Source organism: Trichechus manatus, unplaced genomic scaffold (assembly GCF_000243295.1).
Source record: "Trichechus manatus latirostris isolate Lorelei unplaced genomic scaffold, TriManLat1.0 scaffold00002, whole genome shotgun sequence".
Taxonomy (NCBI): Eukaryota; Metazoa; Chordata; class Mammalia; order Sirenia; family Trichechidae; genus Trichechus; species Trichechus manatus.
In genome coordinates, this window is record NW_004443938.1 from 27,679,648 (window position 1) to 27,698,634 (window position 18,987).

General features: G+C 37.4%; 1 protein-coding gene across 11 annotated transcripts in view; it reads right to left on the reverse strand.

Annotated features, from left to right (window-relative positions):
- UTRN (utrophin) overlaps positions 1-18,987 on the reverse strand; it is a 627,344-nt gene that overhangs the window by 347,997 nt on the left and 260,360 nt on the right. For 10 of the 11 annotated variants that reach the window (XM_023729352.1, XM_023729345.1, XM_004368852.2 and 7 more), the window contains 6 exons: positions 16,103-16,282; positions 14,767-14,895; positions 14,303-14,473; positions 11,808-11,969; positions 11,239-11,376; positions 3,840-4,031 (listed from right to left, as the gene is read on the reverse strand). In XM_023729352.1, the coding sequence (XP_023585120.1) occupies positions 3,840-4,031; positions 11,239-11,376; positions 11,808-11,969; positions 14,303-14,473; positions 14,767-14,895; positions 16,103-16,282 (972 nt within the window). The remainder of the gene's footprint in view (positions 1-3,839; positions 4,032-11,238; positions 11,377-11,807; positions 11,970-14,302; positions 14,474-14,766; positions 14,896-16,102; positions 16,283-18,987) is intronic. The other variant, XM_023729393.1, reaches the window with a different exon arrangement.

Consider the following 18,987-nt stretch of genomic DNA (forward strand, 5'->3'; position numbering starts at 1 on the left):
GCATGATAAATGATAACATTATATATCAACTGACAATAAAATTTTTAAGACAAGGATACGGTTTGTGTATGTGTTTGATAAAAACTGTCTCTGACTTTACAACGAACTAATAACTGTGTACACTTAAAATCCCATATTTAGTTTAAAAAATTAAAATTGCTACATAAAAGACCTATACAAAGAAAACTACAAAATACTACTGCAAGAAAACAAACAAGACCTACATAAATGGAAAAACCATCCTCAGGGATAGGCAGACTCAACACTGTGAAAATGTCAGTCCTACCCAAAGCAATCTACAAATACAGTGCAATCCTGATCCAAATACAAAGAGCATTCTTTAATGAGATGGAAAAACTAATCATTAACTTTATATGGAAAAGAAAGAGGCCGCGGATAAGTAAAACACTATTGAAGAAAAAGAATAAAGTAGGAGGCCTCCCACTACCTGACGTTAGAACCTACTATACAGCTACAGTAGTCAAAACAGCCTGGTACTGGAACAACAACAGACACATAAACCAGTGGAACAGAATCAAGAACCCAGATGTAAATCCATCCACCTATGGTCACCTGATCTTCGACAAAGGCGCAAAGGCCATTAAATGCGGAAAAGACAGTCTTTTTAACAAATAGTGCTGGCAAAATTGGAGGTCCACCTGTAAAAAAATGAAACAGGATCCATACCTCACAACATACACAAAAACTAATTCAAAATGGATCAAAGGCCAAAATATAAAATCAAAACCTATAAAGATCATAGAAAAAAAACAGGGTCAATGCTAGAGGTCCCAATATACTGCATAAATAGGATACAAACCATAACCAATAATACAGAAACATCAGAAGATAAGCTATATAACTGGGATCTTCTAAAATTTAAACACTTATGCTCATCAAAAGAGTTCACCAAAAGAGTGAAAAGAGAGCCCTACAGACTGGGAAAAAAATTTTGCCTGTGACATATCCGACAAAGGCCTAACTCTAAAATCTGTAGGAAAATCCAACACCTCTACCACAAAAAGATAAATAATCCAATTAAAAAATGGGCAAAGGATATGAACAGACACTTCACCAAAGAAGACATTCATGCGGCTAACAGACACATGAGGAAAAAGGCGCATTCTTACTAAACAGTCAGTACACATATTGTTTTATGACATTGGTTAAAAACCCCATGACATGTCAACAATCTCCCTTCTCAACCTTGGGGGACCTTTTTTTTTTTTTTTTTGGTGAAAATATTCATAGCCAAAGATAAACCATTTCAAAAATTTCTACATGTACAATGCAGTGACATACATTACATTCTTCCAGTTGTACTGTCATTCTCACTATCCCTTTCCAAATTATTCCATCACCATTATTTTCAACTCACCGCCCCTTAGGCTTCCCATCAAATCCCCTGAGTAGCTGTTGTCAATTTGATCTCACATAGATAATTCTTTTTTTTTTTTTTTTGTACTTTAGATGAAGGTTGACAGAACAAATAGTTTCTCGTTAAACAGTTAGTACACATATTGTCCTATGACAATGGTTAACAACCCCACGACATGTCAACACTGTCCCTTCTCAACCTTGGGTTTCCTATCACCAGCTTTCCTGTTCCCTCCTGCCTTCTAGTCCTTGTTCCTGGACTGCTGGGCCTCATTAGTCCCATTTTGTTTTATGGGGCTGTCCAATCCCCGGCTGAATGGTGAACCTCGGGAGTGACTTCACCACTGAGCTAAAAGAGTATCAGGGGGCCATACTCTCAGGGTTTCTCCAGTCCCTGTCAGGCCAGTAAATGTGGTCTTTTTTGTGAGTTAGAATTTTGTTCTACATCCTTCTCCAGCTCTGTCCAGGATGCTCTGTTGTGATCCCGGTCAAAGCAGTCAGTGGTGGTAGCCGGGCACCATCTAGCTGTACTCGACTCAGTCTGGTGGAGGCCGTGGTGGCTGTGGTCCATTAGTCCTTTGGACTAATCTTTTCCTTGTATCCTGTTCTCTTCATTCTCCCTTGCTCCCGAAGGGGTGAGACCAGTGGAGTATCTCAGATGGCTGTTCACAGGCTTTCAAGACCCCACACGCTACTCACCAGTGTAGAATGTAGAACATTGTCTTTATAAACTGTGTTACACTAATTGAGCTAGCTATTCCCCGAGACCATGGTCCCCACAGACCTCCGCCCAGCAATTCAGTCCCTCAGGGAGTTTGGACGTGTCTATGGAGCTTCCATGACCTTTCCTTCTACAAGTTGTGCTGGCTTCCCCAGTACTGTGTACTGTCCTACCCTTCACCAAAGTTACCACTTATCTATTGTCTATTTAGTTATCCCCTCTCCCCCACTTGGAACTCTTATGCACTGCTGGATGTAAAACGGTACAACCATTTGGGAACACATTACAGCACTTCCTTAAAAAGCTACAAATAGAAACACCATACAACTCAGCAATCCCACTCCTAGGAATATATCTTAGAGAAATAAGAGCCCTCACACTAATAGACATATGCACACCCATGTTCACTGCAGCATTATTCACAATAGCAAAAAGATGGGAACAACCTAAGTGCTCATCAACAGACGAATGGAGAAACAAACTATGGTACGCACACACAACAGAATAGTATGCAAAAATAAAGAACAATGATGAATCTGTGAAACATCTTACAACATGGACATATCTGGAGGGCATTATTCTGAGTGAAATAAGTCAATCATAAAAGGAAAATTCTGTATGAGACCATTATTATAAAAACTCATGAAAAGGTTTACGTACAGAAAGAAACAATCTTTGATGGTCACAAGGGAGTGGAGAGGTGGGGAGGGAAAAACACTAACTAGACAGTACATGAGTGATAACTTTGGTGAAGGGTAAGACAGTACACAATACTGAGGAAGCCAGCACAACTTGACCAAGGCAAGGTCACGGAAGCTTCATAGACACATCCAAACTCCCTGAGGGACCGAGTTACTGGGCTGAGAGCTGGGGACCATGGTCTCAGGGAACATCTAGCTCAACTGGCATAACACAGTTTATAAAGAAAATGTTCTACATGCTACTTTGCTGAGTAGCATCTTGGGTCTTAAAATCTTGTGAGCAGCCATCTAAGATACTCCACTGGTCCCACCCCATCTGGAACAAGGGAGAATGAAGAAAACCAAAGACACAAGGGGCCACAACTGCCACAGCCTCCACCAGACTGAGGCCAGCACAATGAGATAGTGCCTGGCTACCACCACTGACTGCTCAGACAGGGATCACAATAGAGGGTCCAGGACAGAGCTGCAGAAAAAGGTCAAACAAAATTCTAACTCACAAAAAAAGATCAGACTTACTGGTCTGACAGGGACTGGAGAAACCCCGAGAGTATGGCCCCCAGACACCCTTATAGCCCAGTAATGAAGTCACTCCTGAGGTTCACCCTTCAGCCAAAGATTAGAGGATTAGACAGCCCTATAAAACAAAATGAGACTAAATGGGCACACTAGCCCAGGGGCAAGGACAAGAAGGCAAAGAAGCAACAGGAATGCTGGTAATAGGGAACCCAAGGTCGAGAAGGGGAGAGTGTTGATGTGTTATATGGTTGGCAACCAATGTCACAAAACAATACATGTATTAATTGTTTAATGAGAAACCAATTTGCTCTGTAAACCTTCACCTAAAACACAATAAAAAATTAAAACTGCTGATATATTTCATTGGTGAACACAAGAAAGGTTTATTATTCATACACGTTACTAATTCCTTAGCACAAATTTTAAAAAGTTATAGAACATCTAATTAGGTACAATAACTATGTCCTTGCTTTATTTCTTCATTAACTGCAGCTATCCAGATGCAGTGCCTGGAGATTTACCTTCAGAGAATCTTCCTGAAAAGAGAAGTCTTCATAGACAGCAGTGTTCAGCTCTGGAGTATTAAGTGACAATTCAATATCATCCATGGTGTGTAAAACTTTGTTAATTTCAACAAGGTAATCAGTGGGGAGAGGCAAGGATCTAACTCTAGAAGCGAGTTGAGCTGTTTTTCTCTGTTGAGTAGGGATTGCCTATAAAAACACAAATAACAATAATGTCTACATCTTAAAATATTCCCACAATGAATAAAAGCAAATTGAAAAAATACAAGACTATCTTACGGACGAATTCAATACCATGAACCAAAATCAAAAATTTTTTTAATTTGCATATTTTAAATACACATTGTTATAGAAACCCTTAACAACCTCTTCTCTAATTTTTATCTTCAGCCTGCTGTTAAACAAAATCTAAACATAATTAATTATTACAATAAATGAGTTAATGCTTAAAAGGCTTTTCTTTAAGAACTATTCCTCTATACTTATTTAGCATACAAGAAAACATAGCAATTCCTTTCCTGAGTTGTTGGGGAAATCAGAACATTCTGCAAATCATAAAATTTTGTATGAAAATAAAACATGTTGATATCATTATTATTTCACCCATTTTTTAAACATCACAATTAGGTTAAATACTTCTGCTCTTACTGCTGAAAACACAAATAAGTTAAACAGGTATTCATAACACAACATAATAGAACATGTAACGAGCAATAGGAGTACATCCAGGTAATTCAATATATAATCTTAACCTCTGAGAACAACATTACAAAGGAAGAATATCCTACATAAGACAATAGGTCCTAACGTGCCAAAATCAGACAAATACAACACTGGATGGACTACTTATTTGTCTAAACAGCATTTTATGTATCTTCTAATCAGAGCTTTCTAAGTAATGAAGTGTTCCCTAGGATGTGCACAAGTCCTTAGGACCTCATGTCCTTTACTTCCAGATGGTTACATTTTAATTAAAGTGTCAAGGAAGCTGCCTTAATTCATGAGTCGCTGCCATTAAATGCCCAAATTGCAGCTAAGCATGAATTACGGTAGCTTCCTTGACACTGTCACTTCTCTAAAAAAAGATACTCCTCTGTAAATTTGAAAACGATCACAGATACTTGTTCACTGAGTTAAACAGTTATCCTGAAAGTGTTTACATTCTCCAAATAAAACCAAGACTCAAGACTAAAATCACTGAGTCAAAAACATGGTGTTGAACCCCGAGATCTGCATTTATTTGCCTCCTAGAATTCACTTTAATTACTGCTTTCACCAACTGATGGGCAGTCCTATGTAGCTAGGTTAGAAGCAAGCCTGTTGATTTCCTGACTTTTTCGACAGGACTAATAATATTTGTCCCTAGTATTAATTTTATTATCCTACGCCACACATTCAAAGGTTAGCCAGAAAGTATTTCTAGACATTTACCTGTATGTTTAAGGCAAATTGTATTGTTTAAGCAACTACAAAAGAATGTTGAACTCAATAATGTGTGTACCTAGGAACCAGTCTTGAATAAAAAGATGAGAAATACTTTTTAAAATAAAGAAAAAGTTAAAAAGGTTTTTTTCAGATTTTATTTTAAATGGGCCAATTTTGGGGAGATCACAAAATTGGACACAATTTTTCTTCCTCTTAACTTTAAAAAGAAAATGATGCCATAACAATATTTATAGATTGAATAATCATGTGGTGCAAAGGGTTAACATACTTGGCTGCTAACCAAAAGGCTGGAGGTTCAAGTCCACCAAGAGGCATCTTGGAAGAAAGGGCTGGCAATCTACTTCTGAAAAATCAGCCAAAGAAAACCCTCTGGAGCACAGTTCTTCTCTGACACACATGGGGTGGCCATGAGTCAGAGCTGAAGCGACAGTAACTGGTTTCTAATGATGTTAAAGGAGTAAAATAAGGAACTGGGAGCCACTCTCTACTTGACTTTTCCATCTATGAACCAGAGGATCTTGTTGAGAGGTCATTTGTTTTTCAAAGATTAAAAATGGATCCGGACATCTAACTACTTGACATGTGCTTGAAGGACATTAAACATGTAGTGCTTTTCTCATTTAGCATCACTAGACATATGCCCTGGCTGGTGCAAACGGTTTGCAGACAACTACTAATAGAAAGGTTAACAGTTCAAACCCACCCAGAGGAACCACGGAAGAAAGGCCTGGTAATCTGCTTCTGTAAAAATTATAGCCAAGAAAACCCTATGGAGCAGTTCTACTCTGTGACACATGGGGTCGCTGTGAGTCGGAACTGACTTGACGGCAATAGGTACTGAGTACCAGACATGTGCCGGATTTGTTTTTTTATCTGCTCTACTGGATAATTAGTAAGAACCACTTTTATACCTTAGCACTACTACGAGACCAGGAATCCTGTGCTTGTTTGTAGTTAAAAAGCAGACTGTCATTCTGCCAGGCTGCCTGCATCTGAGGCTTTGGGGTGAACTGGGGAGGTCAGTGGCATTCTAAATAGAAAGTTCCGAGTTTAAAAAAGAAAAAAATCCTATTCCTTAAGACTCTCTCTTTTTCTGACCTGCGTAAGTGAAAACATACCTTGCTCATGGATAGGAAGACTCAACATTGTGAAAATGTCAATTCTACCCAAAGCGATCTACAGATACAATGCAATCCCGATCCAAATTCCAACGGCATTTTTTAATGAGATGGAGAAACAAATCACCAACTTCATATGGAAAGGGAAGAGGCCCCGAATAAGTAAAGCATTACTCAAGAAGAAGAACAAAGTGGGAGGCCTCACACTACCTGATTTTAGAACCTATGATACTGCCATGGTAGTCAGAACAGCCTTGTACTGGTACAACAACAGATACATAGACCAATGGAACAGAATTGAGAATACAGACATAAATTCATCCACCTATGAGCAGCTGATATTTGACAAAGGCCCAAAGTCTGTTAATTGTGGGAAAGACCATCTCTCTAATAAATGGTGCTGGCATAACTGGATATCCATCTGCAAAAAACTGAAAGAAGACCCATATCTCACACCATGCACAAAAACTAACTCAAAATGGATCAAAGACTTAAATATAAAATCAAAAACGATAAAGATCATGGAAGAAAAAATAGGGACAACCCTAGGAGCGCTAATACATGGCATAAACACAATACGAACCATAAAAACAATGCACAAGCACCAGAAGATAGACTAGATAACTGGGAGCTCCTAAAAATCAAACACTTATGCTCATCAAAACACTTCACCAAAAGAGTCAAAAGACAACCTACAGACTGGGAAAAAATTTTTGGCTACAACAGATCCAATCAGCGTCTAATCTCTAAAATCTACAAGATACTGCAAAACCTCAACAACAAGAAGACAAATAATACAATCTAAAAATGGGCAAAGATATGAACAGACTTTTCGCCAGAGAAGATATTCAGGCGGTGTCTTAGGCTGGGTTCTCTAGAGAAGAAAAACCAGTAACGTGTATAAATATATACAGACAGAGAGATTTATATCAAGGAAACAGCTCATGTGATTGGAGAGGCTAGAACATCCCAAGTCCGTGGATCAGGGTAAAGGCCTCTCCCAAGTCACGCAGCTGCAGAAGCTGGCAAGCCCAAGATTGGCAGGCGAGACCACAAGGTTTCTCCTGATTCATGTAGCTGCAGGGGCTGGCGAACCCAAGATTGGCAGGTCAGAGAGCAGGGCTCCGCTCACAGGCTGTGAAGACCAACGAATCCCAAGTTCGGCAGATAAGCTGACAGCTCAAGCCCCAAGAACCAGAGATGAGATGACAGGAGGCAGCCACAGGATCCAGAGAGAGCAAAAAGCCAGAACATCTGCTTATATTCAGATGCAGCCCACACCCCCAAGGAGACTGCCTTTCATCTGATTGGCTACGCACAGTATATTCAATCACGGGAGTGATCACATTAAAACACTGAGAATCATGGCCCAGCCAAGATAACACACAATCTTAACCATCACAGGCGGCTAACAGACAAATGAAGAAATGCTCATGATCATTAGCCATTAGAGAAATGCAGACCAAAACTATAATGAGATATCATCTCACCCTAACGAGGCTAGCATTAATCCAAAAAACACAAAATAACAAAGGCTGGAGAGGATGTGGAGAGACTAGAATACTTATACACTGTTGGTGGGAACATAAAATGGTACAACCTCTTTGGAAATCGATTTGGCGCTTCCCTAAAAAGCTAGAAATAGAAGTGCCATAGAATCCAGCTATCCCGCTCTTTGGAATATATCCTAGAGAAATAAGAGCCATCACATGAATAGATATATGCACACCCATGTTCACTGCAGCACTGTTCACAATAGCAAAAAAATGGAAACAACCTCGGTGCCTATCAACAGACGAATGGATAAACAAATTATGGTATATCTACACAATGGAATATTACACAACAATAAAGAACAACAATGAAGCCGTGAAACATAACATGGAAGAAGCTGGAGGTCATTATGCTGAGTGAATTTAGTCAGTCACAGAAGGAAAAATACTGTATAAGACCACTATTATAAGAACTCAAGAAAGGTTTAAACACAGAAGAAAACATTCTTTGATGGTTATGAGGATGGGGAGGGAGGGTGAAGGTTATTCACTAACTAGACAGTAGACAAGTACTATCTTAGGTGAAGGGAAGGACAGCACACACTACAGGAGCAGTCAGCACAACTGGACTAAACCAAAGCTAAGAAGTTCCCTGACTACAATCAAACACTTTGAGGGACAGAGTAGCAGGGGCAGGGATCTGGGGACCATGCTTTCAGGAGACATCTAGGTCAACTCGCATAACAAAGCTTATTAAGAAAATGTTCTGCATCCTACTTCGGTGAGTGGCGTCTGGGGTTTTAAAAGCTTGCAAGCGGCCATCTAAGATGCATCAATTGGTCCCAACCACCTGGAGTAAAGGAGAATGAAGAATACCAAAGAGACAAGGAAAGTAGTAGCCCAAGGGACAGAAAAGGCCACATAAACCAGAGACTTCATCAGTCTGAGACCAGAAGAACTAGATGGTGCCCAGCTACTGCCAGTGACTACCCCGACAGGGAACACAACAGAGAGTTCCTGATGGAGGAGAAAGGTGGGCTGCAGAACTGAAATTCTAGTAAGAAGACCAGACTTAATAGTCTGACGAAGACTGGAAGTACTCCGGAAATCATGGACCCTGGATTCTCTATCAGCCCAGAACTAAAACAATTTCCGAGGCCAACTTTTTAGACAGGGATTGGACTGGACTGTGGGACATAAAGTGATACTCGTGAGGAATGTGCCTCTTAGCTCAAGTAGATATAAGAGACTAATTGGGCAGCTTCCGTCCGGAGGTGAGGTGGGAAAGCAGAGAGGGTTGGGAGCTGGATGAATGAACATGGGTGTCTTAGTCATCTAGTGCTGCTCTAACAGAAATACCACGAGTGGATGCTTTTAACCAAGAGAAGTTTACTTCCTCACAGTCAAAGTAGGCTAAAAGTCCAAATTCAGGGCGTCAGCTCCAGGGGAAGGCTTTTTCTCTCTGTTGGCCTTCTTCTCTTCAGTGTTCCCCCGGACTAAGAGCTTCTCTGTGCAAGGACCCCCATCCAAAGGACGCGCTCTGCTCCGGCACTGCTTTCTTGATGGTACGAGGTCCCCAACTCCCTGCTCGCTTCCCTTTCCTTTTATCTCTTGAGAGATAAAAGGTGGAGCAGGCCACACCCCATGGAAACTACCTTTACACTGAATGAGGGATATGACCTGGGTAGAGGTGGTGTTACAATCCCACCCTAATCCTCTTTAACATAAAATTACAACCACAAAATGGAGGCCAAGCATGCAATTCTGGGAATCATGGCCCAGCCAAACTGATACACACATTTTTTGAGGGACATAATTCAAACCATGACAATGGAGAATCAGGGTAGAAAGGAAAAGTGTGCTGTCACAGTAGAGGGAGAGCAATTAGGGTCCCATAACAATGTATGTATAAATTTTTGTATGGGAGACTAACTTGAAATGTAAGCTTCATTCAGACTACAACAATAAATAAATAAATAAAATAAAGATTCTCTTTTTTTCTATTCAGACAGTACAGACAATCTAGGATTTTTCTGAGCCTCCATACGCTTGCAGAAGCAGCAAGGCAGTTCTAGATTTAAGCATCTGCTTTCTATAGTCCCAAAATAGATTTTTTCCCAAGACAGTGATCAATCAAAATGTCTGAGATCTGACCCATACTCTGCTTCTGGAGGATTTTATTTTTGAAGAACACTGCTAAGGCGTGGAAATACAAAATATACTACAGGTTAGTACAAAATGAGAGAGCAAATATTACATGATGTAGCTCATGACATATACCAAACTAAATTCCAGATAGATGTAAAGAGTTTATGTTAAATGATATTTTATAAAAATTTTCTACGTTCTGTTTTTATCAAACCACAGGAAAAACTAGACCTAAACAGAATGGAATATTTATCAACTCTCTGGAAGAGCTTGGACTTTTCTAGATCCAGAAACAGGAGAGGACAGCAAGGACAGCTTGAGACACATCACAAGGTCGCAGTACATACAGATACAGACATCAAATAGGCAGCAAGCCAAGACGCTGGGATCATTTACTCAGGTTCCAACATCATCCAATAAAACTGATTCTAGAAGGGATTACTGAAGAACAGACCACTGGGGAACACCAGCACACTTGCAGCTGGGGAGACTGCCATTTAAAAGGCAGTTGGTAGTGAATCTGTTTCTAGAATATAAATCGCAGTATATCAGTTTCACAAATATATTTATAAACTAGAATTTTTTTTTAAGTGGCCAAGACTTCCACATATAAGAGTACAGACCGCAGGAGGAAGTCCCTACTGAAAGAGACAGATCCTGTCTAGGTCTAGTACATAATTAGAGACACCAGAGATAGCCAAAGGAGCCCCTGCTGGCACAACAGTGAAGCACTCAGCTGCTAAACAAAGCATTGGCAGTTTGAACCCACCCAGTGGCTCCTTAGGAAAAAGATCTGGTAATCTGCTCCCATAAAGATTATAACCTATAAAACCCTATGGGGCAATTCTACTCTGTCACATGGGGTCCCTATGAGTCAAAATCAATTCAACAGCACCAAACAACAACATACCAATACAGTAGTAGGTGAACTATGAGATTGTACAGATACAACCTCCCCCTGCCATCTTAAGCAAGACAATGAGCCAATAATAAGGATTTATGTTTCTATTTTCTTTGAGTCCTGCTCCTTCAAAAAAAATATAAACACGTATTTCAGTAATACATACTAGAAAGGAAAAGAAGATGTCATTCCTACTCGTTTGTTTTGAAGTGTCCATGAATGCAACCCTGAACACCTGAACGGCAAGAGTAAGTTCTCTAAATTCAACAGAGACCTTCCCCTGACAATACCTTAACTTTGTTGTATCTTGTGCGCAGAAGTATTAACTGCAAACGGATCTTTTCTTTTGTACTATCCTCCATTGGTTGATGTAACATTTGTTCTCCTCTTTGAAGAACTTCCTCAATCTGGGCTCTCTCCTCATCCAGCTGAATGTTGAAAAGGAAAAAATTTACTCAGAGGAAAAATGTATAGGGTCACTCATTATCAGTTCCCAAGTAGGACTAGCTTACAAAGTACAGGATAAGTCAAGATATGTTCATCTAAACGATATACAACAAAAAAATTCATGTTTTTATTAAAATATTTCATTTTAAATTAATTTGTATGGGAAGGCTAATTTAGCAGAAGTCAGATGATATGAAGGCTTAACTCAGTGAGGGAGCATGTTTATTTTATATTTTTAAGCATTACATAAATCACTTGGCAAATCTCACATTGACAGTCATCAGAAATTTACATTTGGATCTGTTCTGTCATGTTTGGCAGATTATCTGGGCAAATATTATTGATGTAAAAAAAAAAATCACAGAAAAGAAAAATGAGAACACCATGGTTCTGAGAATCTCCTTAAACCAACCTTTTCATCTCCATCACTGGATTCCAAGTGTTTCTCCACAATATTTAACATATTCTGTATGTCACTTTCTAATCTGTCCAAGTCAGAGGAAGGTGGACCAGCTTCAAATGCCTCTGTGCCCACCAAGTATTGATATGATAATGGTTCCTGGTCAATTAGCAACTGCAGAAGGAAAAGAGTTCTCTTTAAAGATATTCTGAACTTGATCTTCCATCATAGTCAGAGGAGTAAGGTGTCAAGAGAGGAACCAGCAATTATTGGAATTTCATTTTATTTCAGGTACTCATATAGCAACGATTTTACCAATTTAAGCTTCTCTAAATTACTCATTTTCTCCAGACTCTAGCCAAGGATGTGAGTAGTGTTCAACTGAATGTAGCTGCCTGGAATGCCACGTGGAAGATTCTGAGACCACGCGTGAGCACAACAGAAAATGAGTCCATGATCCAAAAGCCATCACTGCCGCAGAAACGAAGACTGGCCACCACCTGTGAAGGCACATACTGCAGAATGTCTCCTTGCTTAACTTTTCCCAGAAGAAAGTCCCTTGGATTTTGATGCGCAAACTTCATAAATCAAAAACCAAGTGCATTGCTGTCGAGTACATGTCAACTCATGGCGACCCCATGTGTTACACAGTAGAACTACTCTGTAGGGTTCTCTTGGCTATAATCTTTACAGAAGCAGATCACCAGGCCTTTCTTACATGGCACCACTCAGTGGGTTCAAACCACCAGCCTTTAGGTTGGTAGTCCACTGCAAACCACTTGCACCACCCACCAAACTTCACAGAAGTACATATTTCTCAGTTAATGTGTACACAGAGCAACTTTATGTGTCTAAAACTCAACGCAACAATTTTAATAAAACTAAACGCAGGAAAATATTTTCCAGCGCTGACGGATTGTGGGAAAACTAGCACTCTCACACACGCACTATAGAAGTATAAACTGGCACAAACTTTCTGTAGGGCTATTTATAATACTTATTTAACAACCTTTATATGCCCACCTTTTGCAACCGCTTCAAGGAATTCTAAGAAAGGATCCTAAGGGCATATTAAGAAATGAGCATAAAGATATGGATAAAAAGATTTTACGGAAGCACTACTTACAAAAGCACAATAAAAATGGAATACTGACTTAGGAAATTATAACAAATCCCATAATGGAATGTTCTATAGCCATTAAAAACCATGTCATAGGAGAAAATACAAACATGTAGAAATTTTTATATCTTTAATATCACATACAGGTAAATAAGAAGAGACATATGTGCCAAAACGTTAACAGAGTCCATTTATGGAGACAATGGTAATTCTGTTTCTTTGCACTTCCCCTCACACCACGCCTGGGACTTGCACATTATTTTTTACACCAAGGAAAACCTCCCATAAAGGTACTGAAATAAATGAAATGAGCTTAAGTAAGGCGGTAAGGTCAAGGCTAAGGAAATCAAAAGTTAACGTAAGAGTTTTGTTTGTTTTCTTCAGTTTATAAATAATCTAAGTAGAGTCATAGCCTGAAAAAGAAAGTTTGGCCTATTACATCAGATATTTCAAATTAAAGCAAGGTTAGACAATTATTTACCTCTCAGAAAAAGAAGATCCCTCTTTCTGGATAAATAAGTTCAATGCACAACTCTCTAGAGGTTAGATTAACTGAATACTGAAAAAATGCCATCCTGTGGGCACAGTTGGGCTTCTTAAAAACTCAGAACCCTCTGTGAGAATAAACACCTCATTTAAATGACGCCCAAAATCAGCTACGCTTTTTTGCAGCAAACCGTCAGTGTTCATCTTTTCAACTTAACATTTGCTGAGCACGCACTATATGCCACGCCTTGAGCACACAACAAAAAATGTTTCATTTTCTCCCCTCATGAAACAAGGGTAATAAGAGAGAGAATGAGAAATTTACATACACCCATTCAGATAAAAATAATATAATAGCACAAACAACACTTGGGTTCTTTTTTTGGTAAAGAAAGCTCTTATTATCCTCTTATTTAAATTTATAAATCTCCTTTTAAAATTTAGAAAATCAGAAAAACCCTTTCTGGATCAGGCCTAAATTGAGACTTTTAAATTTGTCATCACATAAAACCCAAAAAGGAAGATCAAGTTTACCATAGCCATGGCATGAACACATGTATAAAATAACCCACTGCCGTCGAGTCAATTCTGACTCAAGTACGACTGTAAGATTATGAGATTGATACTCATGCCTAGGCTGGGAATTAGTCTCATTATTCCATAGTCAATTTTAACATTCAGCTGAGTCTCTGAAACCTTTTGTCAAATGGGTTATTGCCTGTCATACAAATTTCTTGTTTGTACTCGTTTATATGCACAATAATAAACAAGGACAAATATTCCATTCAAAGAAAATGTGGTGGGATTGTAATTTTAATTTAAAAAATTTGGATGTATATACAATACATCCATTTATCATATATACAGGAAAATGGTTTTCTATAAAAATAAAATTACTCACTTTTGCACTTTTGATATGTTGAGACACCTTTTCAAAGTTTCTATTCAGTTCAGCTAATTTTGGTTCTACGAGCTCTCTGCTTGAGCCTCCACGGGCATTCATCAAAATAATGGCTTGGTCGCGGACGTTTTCAACTTGGAGATTAGCATCATCCACCTCAGATATTAACCGCTAGTTGCAAGAAAACACCAAATTATCACAGAGGAAAAATCAAAACCAAACATGGGTACAGTGCTTTAAATAATGTCTGGGATTCCCAATGAAGAGATTTCAGCACATTCAGCTTGAGTACAAGCTGTGCACGTAAGACTCGATATAGACCTCAGTTTCTCCCCACCACAATAAAAGTTAATCAATGTGCTGCATGGAAAGAACATATCCACACGTAACTCTGAGAATCCACAAAAGACTGCAGCAAAACATTCCCTCCCCAGTAGCGTAACTGATTACAATATGTTTGCTACCTTCACAATTTCTTCCCGTTTACTTGCTGGTTTTTTTTCAATCTCGTCCAACAGAGCTTCAGCTTGATAAAGCCAGGTACTTATGTGAGCAACATTTCCATCAAATATTTCCAGCTGGTTCTGATGGTTCTACAAAGTAATTAATAAAATGTTGATATAATCGTATGAAATATTTAAGACAATAACCTCAGAAGAGACTTAAAAGGCCTTGAAAGAGCAAAATTGTACGCTGAAATAAAGAAGGGTTTTCACCTCCCTGCAAAGCTCTTCCCCCGTGAATAAATCTCATTCCTAAAAATGCTATAGGTAAGTATTTTTAAAAATCTATTTGATTTAAAACTCAGTACAAGAAAAAGCTGGAGAATAATACAAGATGAAAAATTTTTTTTTCCAATTTTAAGTCTGTCTCCCTTATTCTTAATTCTTACATTTCAAATGATCTCATTTACCTTTCTTCAATCATTATTTTAAAATAATTCATACAAGGAAATAATAACATAAAAAGAATAATTAAAATATAAAAAGAATTTTAAAATAGACGAATGAGAAGACAAGCAACAGACAAGGAGAAAATATTTGCAAAACATGTATCTGATAAAGGACTTCTATCCAAAATATACAAAGAACCCTTAAAACTCAACAAAATAAAACACACAACCCAATTAGAAAATGGGCAAAAGATCTGAACAGACACCTCACCAAAGAAGACATACAGATGGCAATAAGCATATGAAAAGATGCTCAATATCATATGTCATTGTTATTGTGTGCCATTGACTAGATTCCGACTCACAACAACCCTACAGGACAGAATAAAACTGCCCCCATAGAGTTTCCTAGGCTGTGATCTTTATGAAAGCAGATTGCCACATCTTTCTCCCACGGAATGGCTGGTGGGTTCAAACTGCCGACCCTTCTGTTAACAGCCGAGCGCTTAACCACTGTGCCACCAATGCTCCTTCATATATCATTAGGAAATTGCAAATTTAAACAGCAATGAGTTACCATTACATACCTATTAGAATGGTTAAAATCGAAAACACTGACAACACCAAATGTTGGCAAGGATTTGGAGCAGCAGAAATTAAAATATTAAAGTATAAATTTCTATGTATATCATAAATATTTTATTCCATAATAAAGACATTGTGAGCTCTTTCTAGTTAGTACCTTTTCAAAGGAAAAACAAAATGTATTCTGAGGAAATTAATTCACAAGCAAGAAATTATCCTGACACACAGAAAATAGGATTTGGAGTTCTGATCAAAGCTATATTACTTTTAAAAATTAAAAGGCAAGAGGACGACGGCACCATTAAATTTTTCATGAAGCATACCATTAAGGTATTGCACCAATCCTCAGTCCAGGTGCGAACGCGGCTCCACCCAGCGTTGAGCACACAGAGTTTCTCTTCTAAAATAGTCTCACTGCCCTCTATCAAGTTCTGGAGGGCGGCACTGCTCTCTGTGATGGTATTTAAATCAGCTTTTTTCTTTTCCAGATCCTTCAGGACATTCTAGAAAATAAAAGTACAGAGTCTTACTTGATCTTACAGAACATTATAAAAGCTTCATTTACATTTCATTATAAGTTTTCATTATACAACCTTCATTTTTTTAACTTTTCTTCCACATGAACAATAGTTTGTAACTCCCTAGATGGCTTACAATATGTCAAGGATTTATAAAACTCCAGAACTTATTAACTTGGGTAGAGTTCTTATATTCCTAATGAAAATTAAAAATTTTAACTATACAAATACCAAAGAATGGAACAAACTCAAACGTGGGAAAGGTAATTATTTCATTTGTCTTAAGTATAAATTCTATTTATTACACATATACACACCCACCCCCCAGAATCCATTTCATTTTCAGTACCTAAAAGCTAGCCAAGTAGAAATATCACAGAACTCACAATTCTAAAAAACTTCCTTAAGAATTTATCTCCTAGATTACAAGAAGGAACTACTGATAAATTCTATATTTAATTATAAGGGTTACATCCCGTAAGTAGGTTACTTAACATATAATCTGTTGGATAAACATTATGTGAAATATTTCATCTTTAGGAAGTCATAGGAGAACTATCATGTCTAAGCTACGGTCTTACAATTGTCCTAATATGCAAAGATAACACTCTGATGGCTTGATCATAATCTTATCCACACATTCAGAAGCCTTACCAGGCATATAGTCAAAGAATTATAGAGGGAATATCAGGTTCCATGATAAAAGCTACAAAGTTCTTTCAATCAAAAGCAGCATGCACATATCCAACATACTTCTACTGTATCTTTTTAAAACCAACGTTTAAGCCAATCATTTCAAGAAGCTCAAGTTTTTTTTTAATCTCACATCATTAAGTTACATTTTGGAAGGTATAAAAAATGGCCAATTCACAAGAAAGTCCAGGTTTAAACCCTCACTTGGACATATCAATAAGTGGTATATTTATGAAGACACTAAAGTATTTCTTTCAAGTATTATTTTCCAGCAGGAAAAAGAAAAAATAGAATACCCATAACCACGTTCTCTGCAGCTAAGATATCCTATATTCCCTCAGAGGCTATTTACTGAACAACTAACTAGTCTTTAATAGGAGCCCTGGTGGCACAGTGGTTAAGAGCTTGGCTGCTAATCAAAAGGTTAGCAGTTCAAATCCATCAGCCGCTCCTTAGAAATTCTATGGAGAAGTTCTGCTCTGTCCTATACAGAGTCGGAATTGACTCGACAGTAACTGGTTTGGTTTTAGTCTTTAATAACTACAAGTAATTAGATTGAAATAGTACACACACTATCTATACTAATTTATTTTATTGTACAGAAAATAACTACACCGAAAATAATGCTATTTAAGCTATAGAATAAAATGCAATTTAAGTTTGCGAATGAAAACGCTATTCATGTTTTATGCTAAAAATAATTTTACATCATTTTTAAGAGAAAACACTTTAAAATTGTTGTGAAATATGTATGTTCCTTAAATCTGAATACACAAAGCTAAAAAGATGGGTGATAATACTACATATTGATGTTTCATTTAATTTACTTTACTGAAGAGAATGTGCTGTGAATTGGTGATTTGTACATATCATCTTCATTATTTCAAACCTGAATTAAGATTAAATGGAAATTTCAGAGTGTATTTTTTCCAGAAGAGACAGATTTATCCTTATCTACATTCTTTACCTGAAAAATTATGACAATCAAGTAAAAACTAAATAAATTAGTAAGAGTTCAAAAGATGGTTCATTAAAATTAAATATACAAAAATCAATGTCATCTACGTACTAGATATAAGGAATTGGCAAAAAAAAGAAAATAAACAAAAACACTCCTCATATAGCAATAAAAACAAAATAAACATGTAAGAATAAATTTCATCGCATATCTACACAACATTCTTGAAGAAAAAAAACAAAACATTAAGTAAGGATGTAAAAGAATTTGGGGGAAATAAAAAACATACCATATGACTAAAAAGACTTGATATAATAAAGGTGTCAATTCCCCTCAAAACAAATCTATAAATTTAAGGCAATTCAAATAAAAATTTCCAACAGAATTTTTTTAAGAACTTGAGAAAGCTCATATAAAAGTGTGTATTAAAAAAGAAGTGTAAAAACACAGAACCCATTAACTACATGTTAAAATGCATTGTAAAGTTACATTGAACAAACAGTTGACGAACTGGTACATTTAAGAAGGTCAGATCAGTGTAAAAGAAACCAAAGGAAAGCAAAAGGTAAATAAGAATATATGGATTTCACATGTCAAAACAGTGGGGTAAGGACCGATTACTCAATAAACAATGCTGAGATAACTGGTTAACTATTTGGAAAAAAAGGTTAGAGCCTTACCTCATGACAAACACGAAAATTAATCCCAGAAGGATTAAAGCATTAAAGGTAAAAAAGATGAAAATATAAAGACTAGAAGAAAATATAAGTAAATAATTATGTAATCTTGGAGCACACTTGGCTTTTCCAAGCACTAAAGGCAGAAATAATGAAGAAAAAGATGGATTTTATTCTTCAAAAAATATACAGTAACAGTGCTTACAAAAAATATAGAACAGAAAAGAACTTACAGTAGCAAAAAAAGATTTACAACAATATGTAACACACTAAGCATTAATAATTGTAACTGAAAAACAGCTCTAAAATTAAAAGACTGAACTGGTGACAGAAAAATGGGCAGAACAATAGGAAAAGGCAGT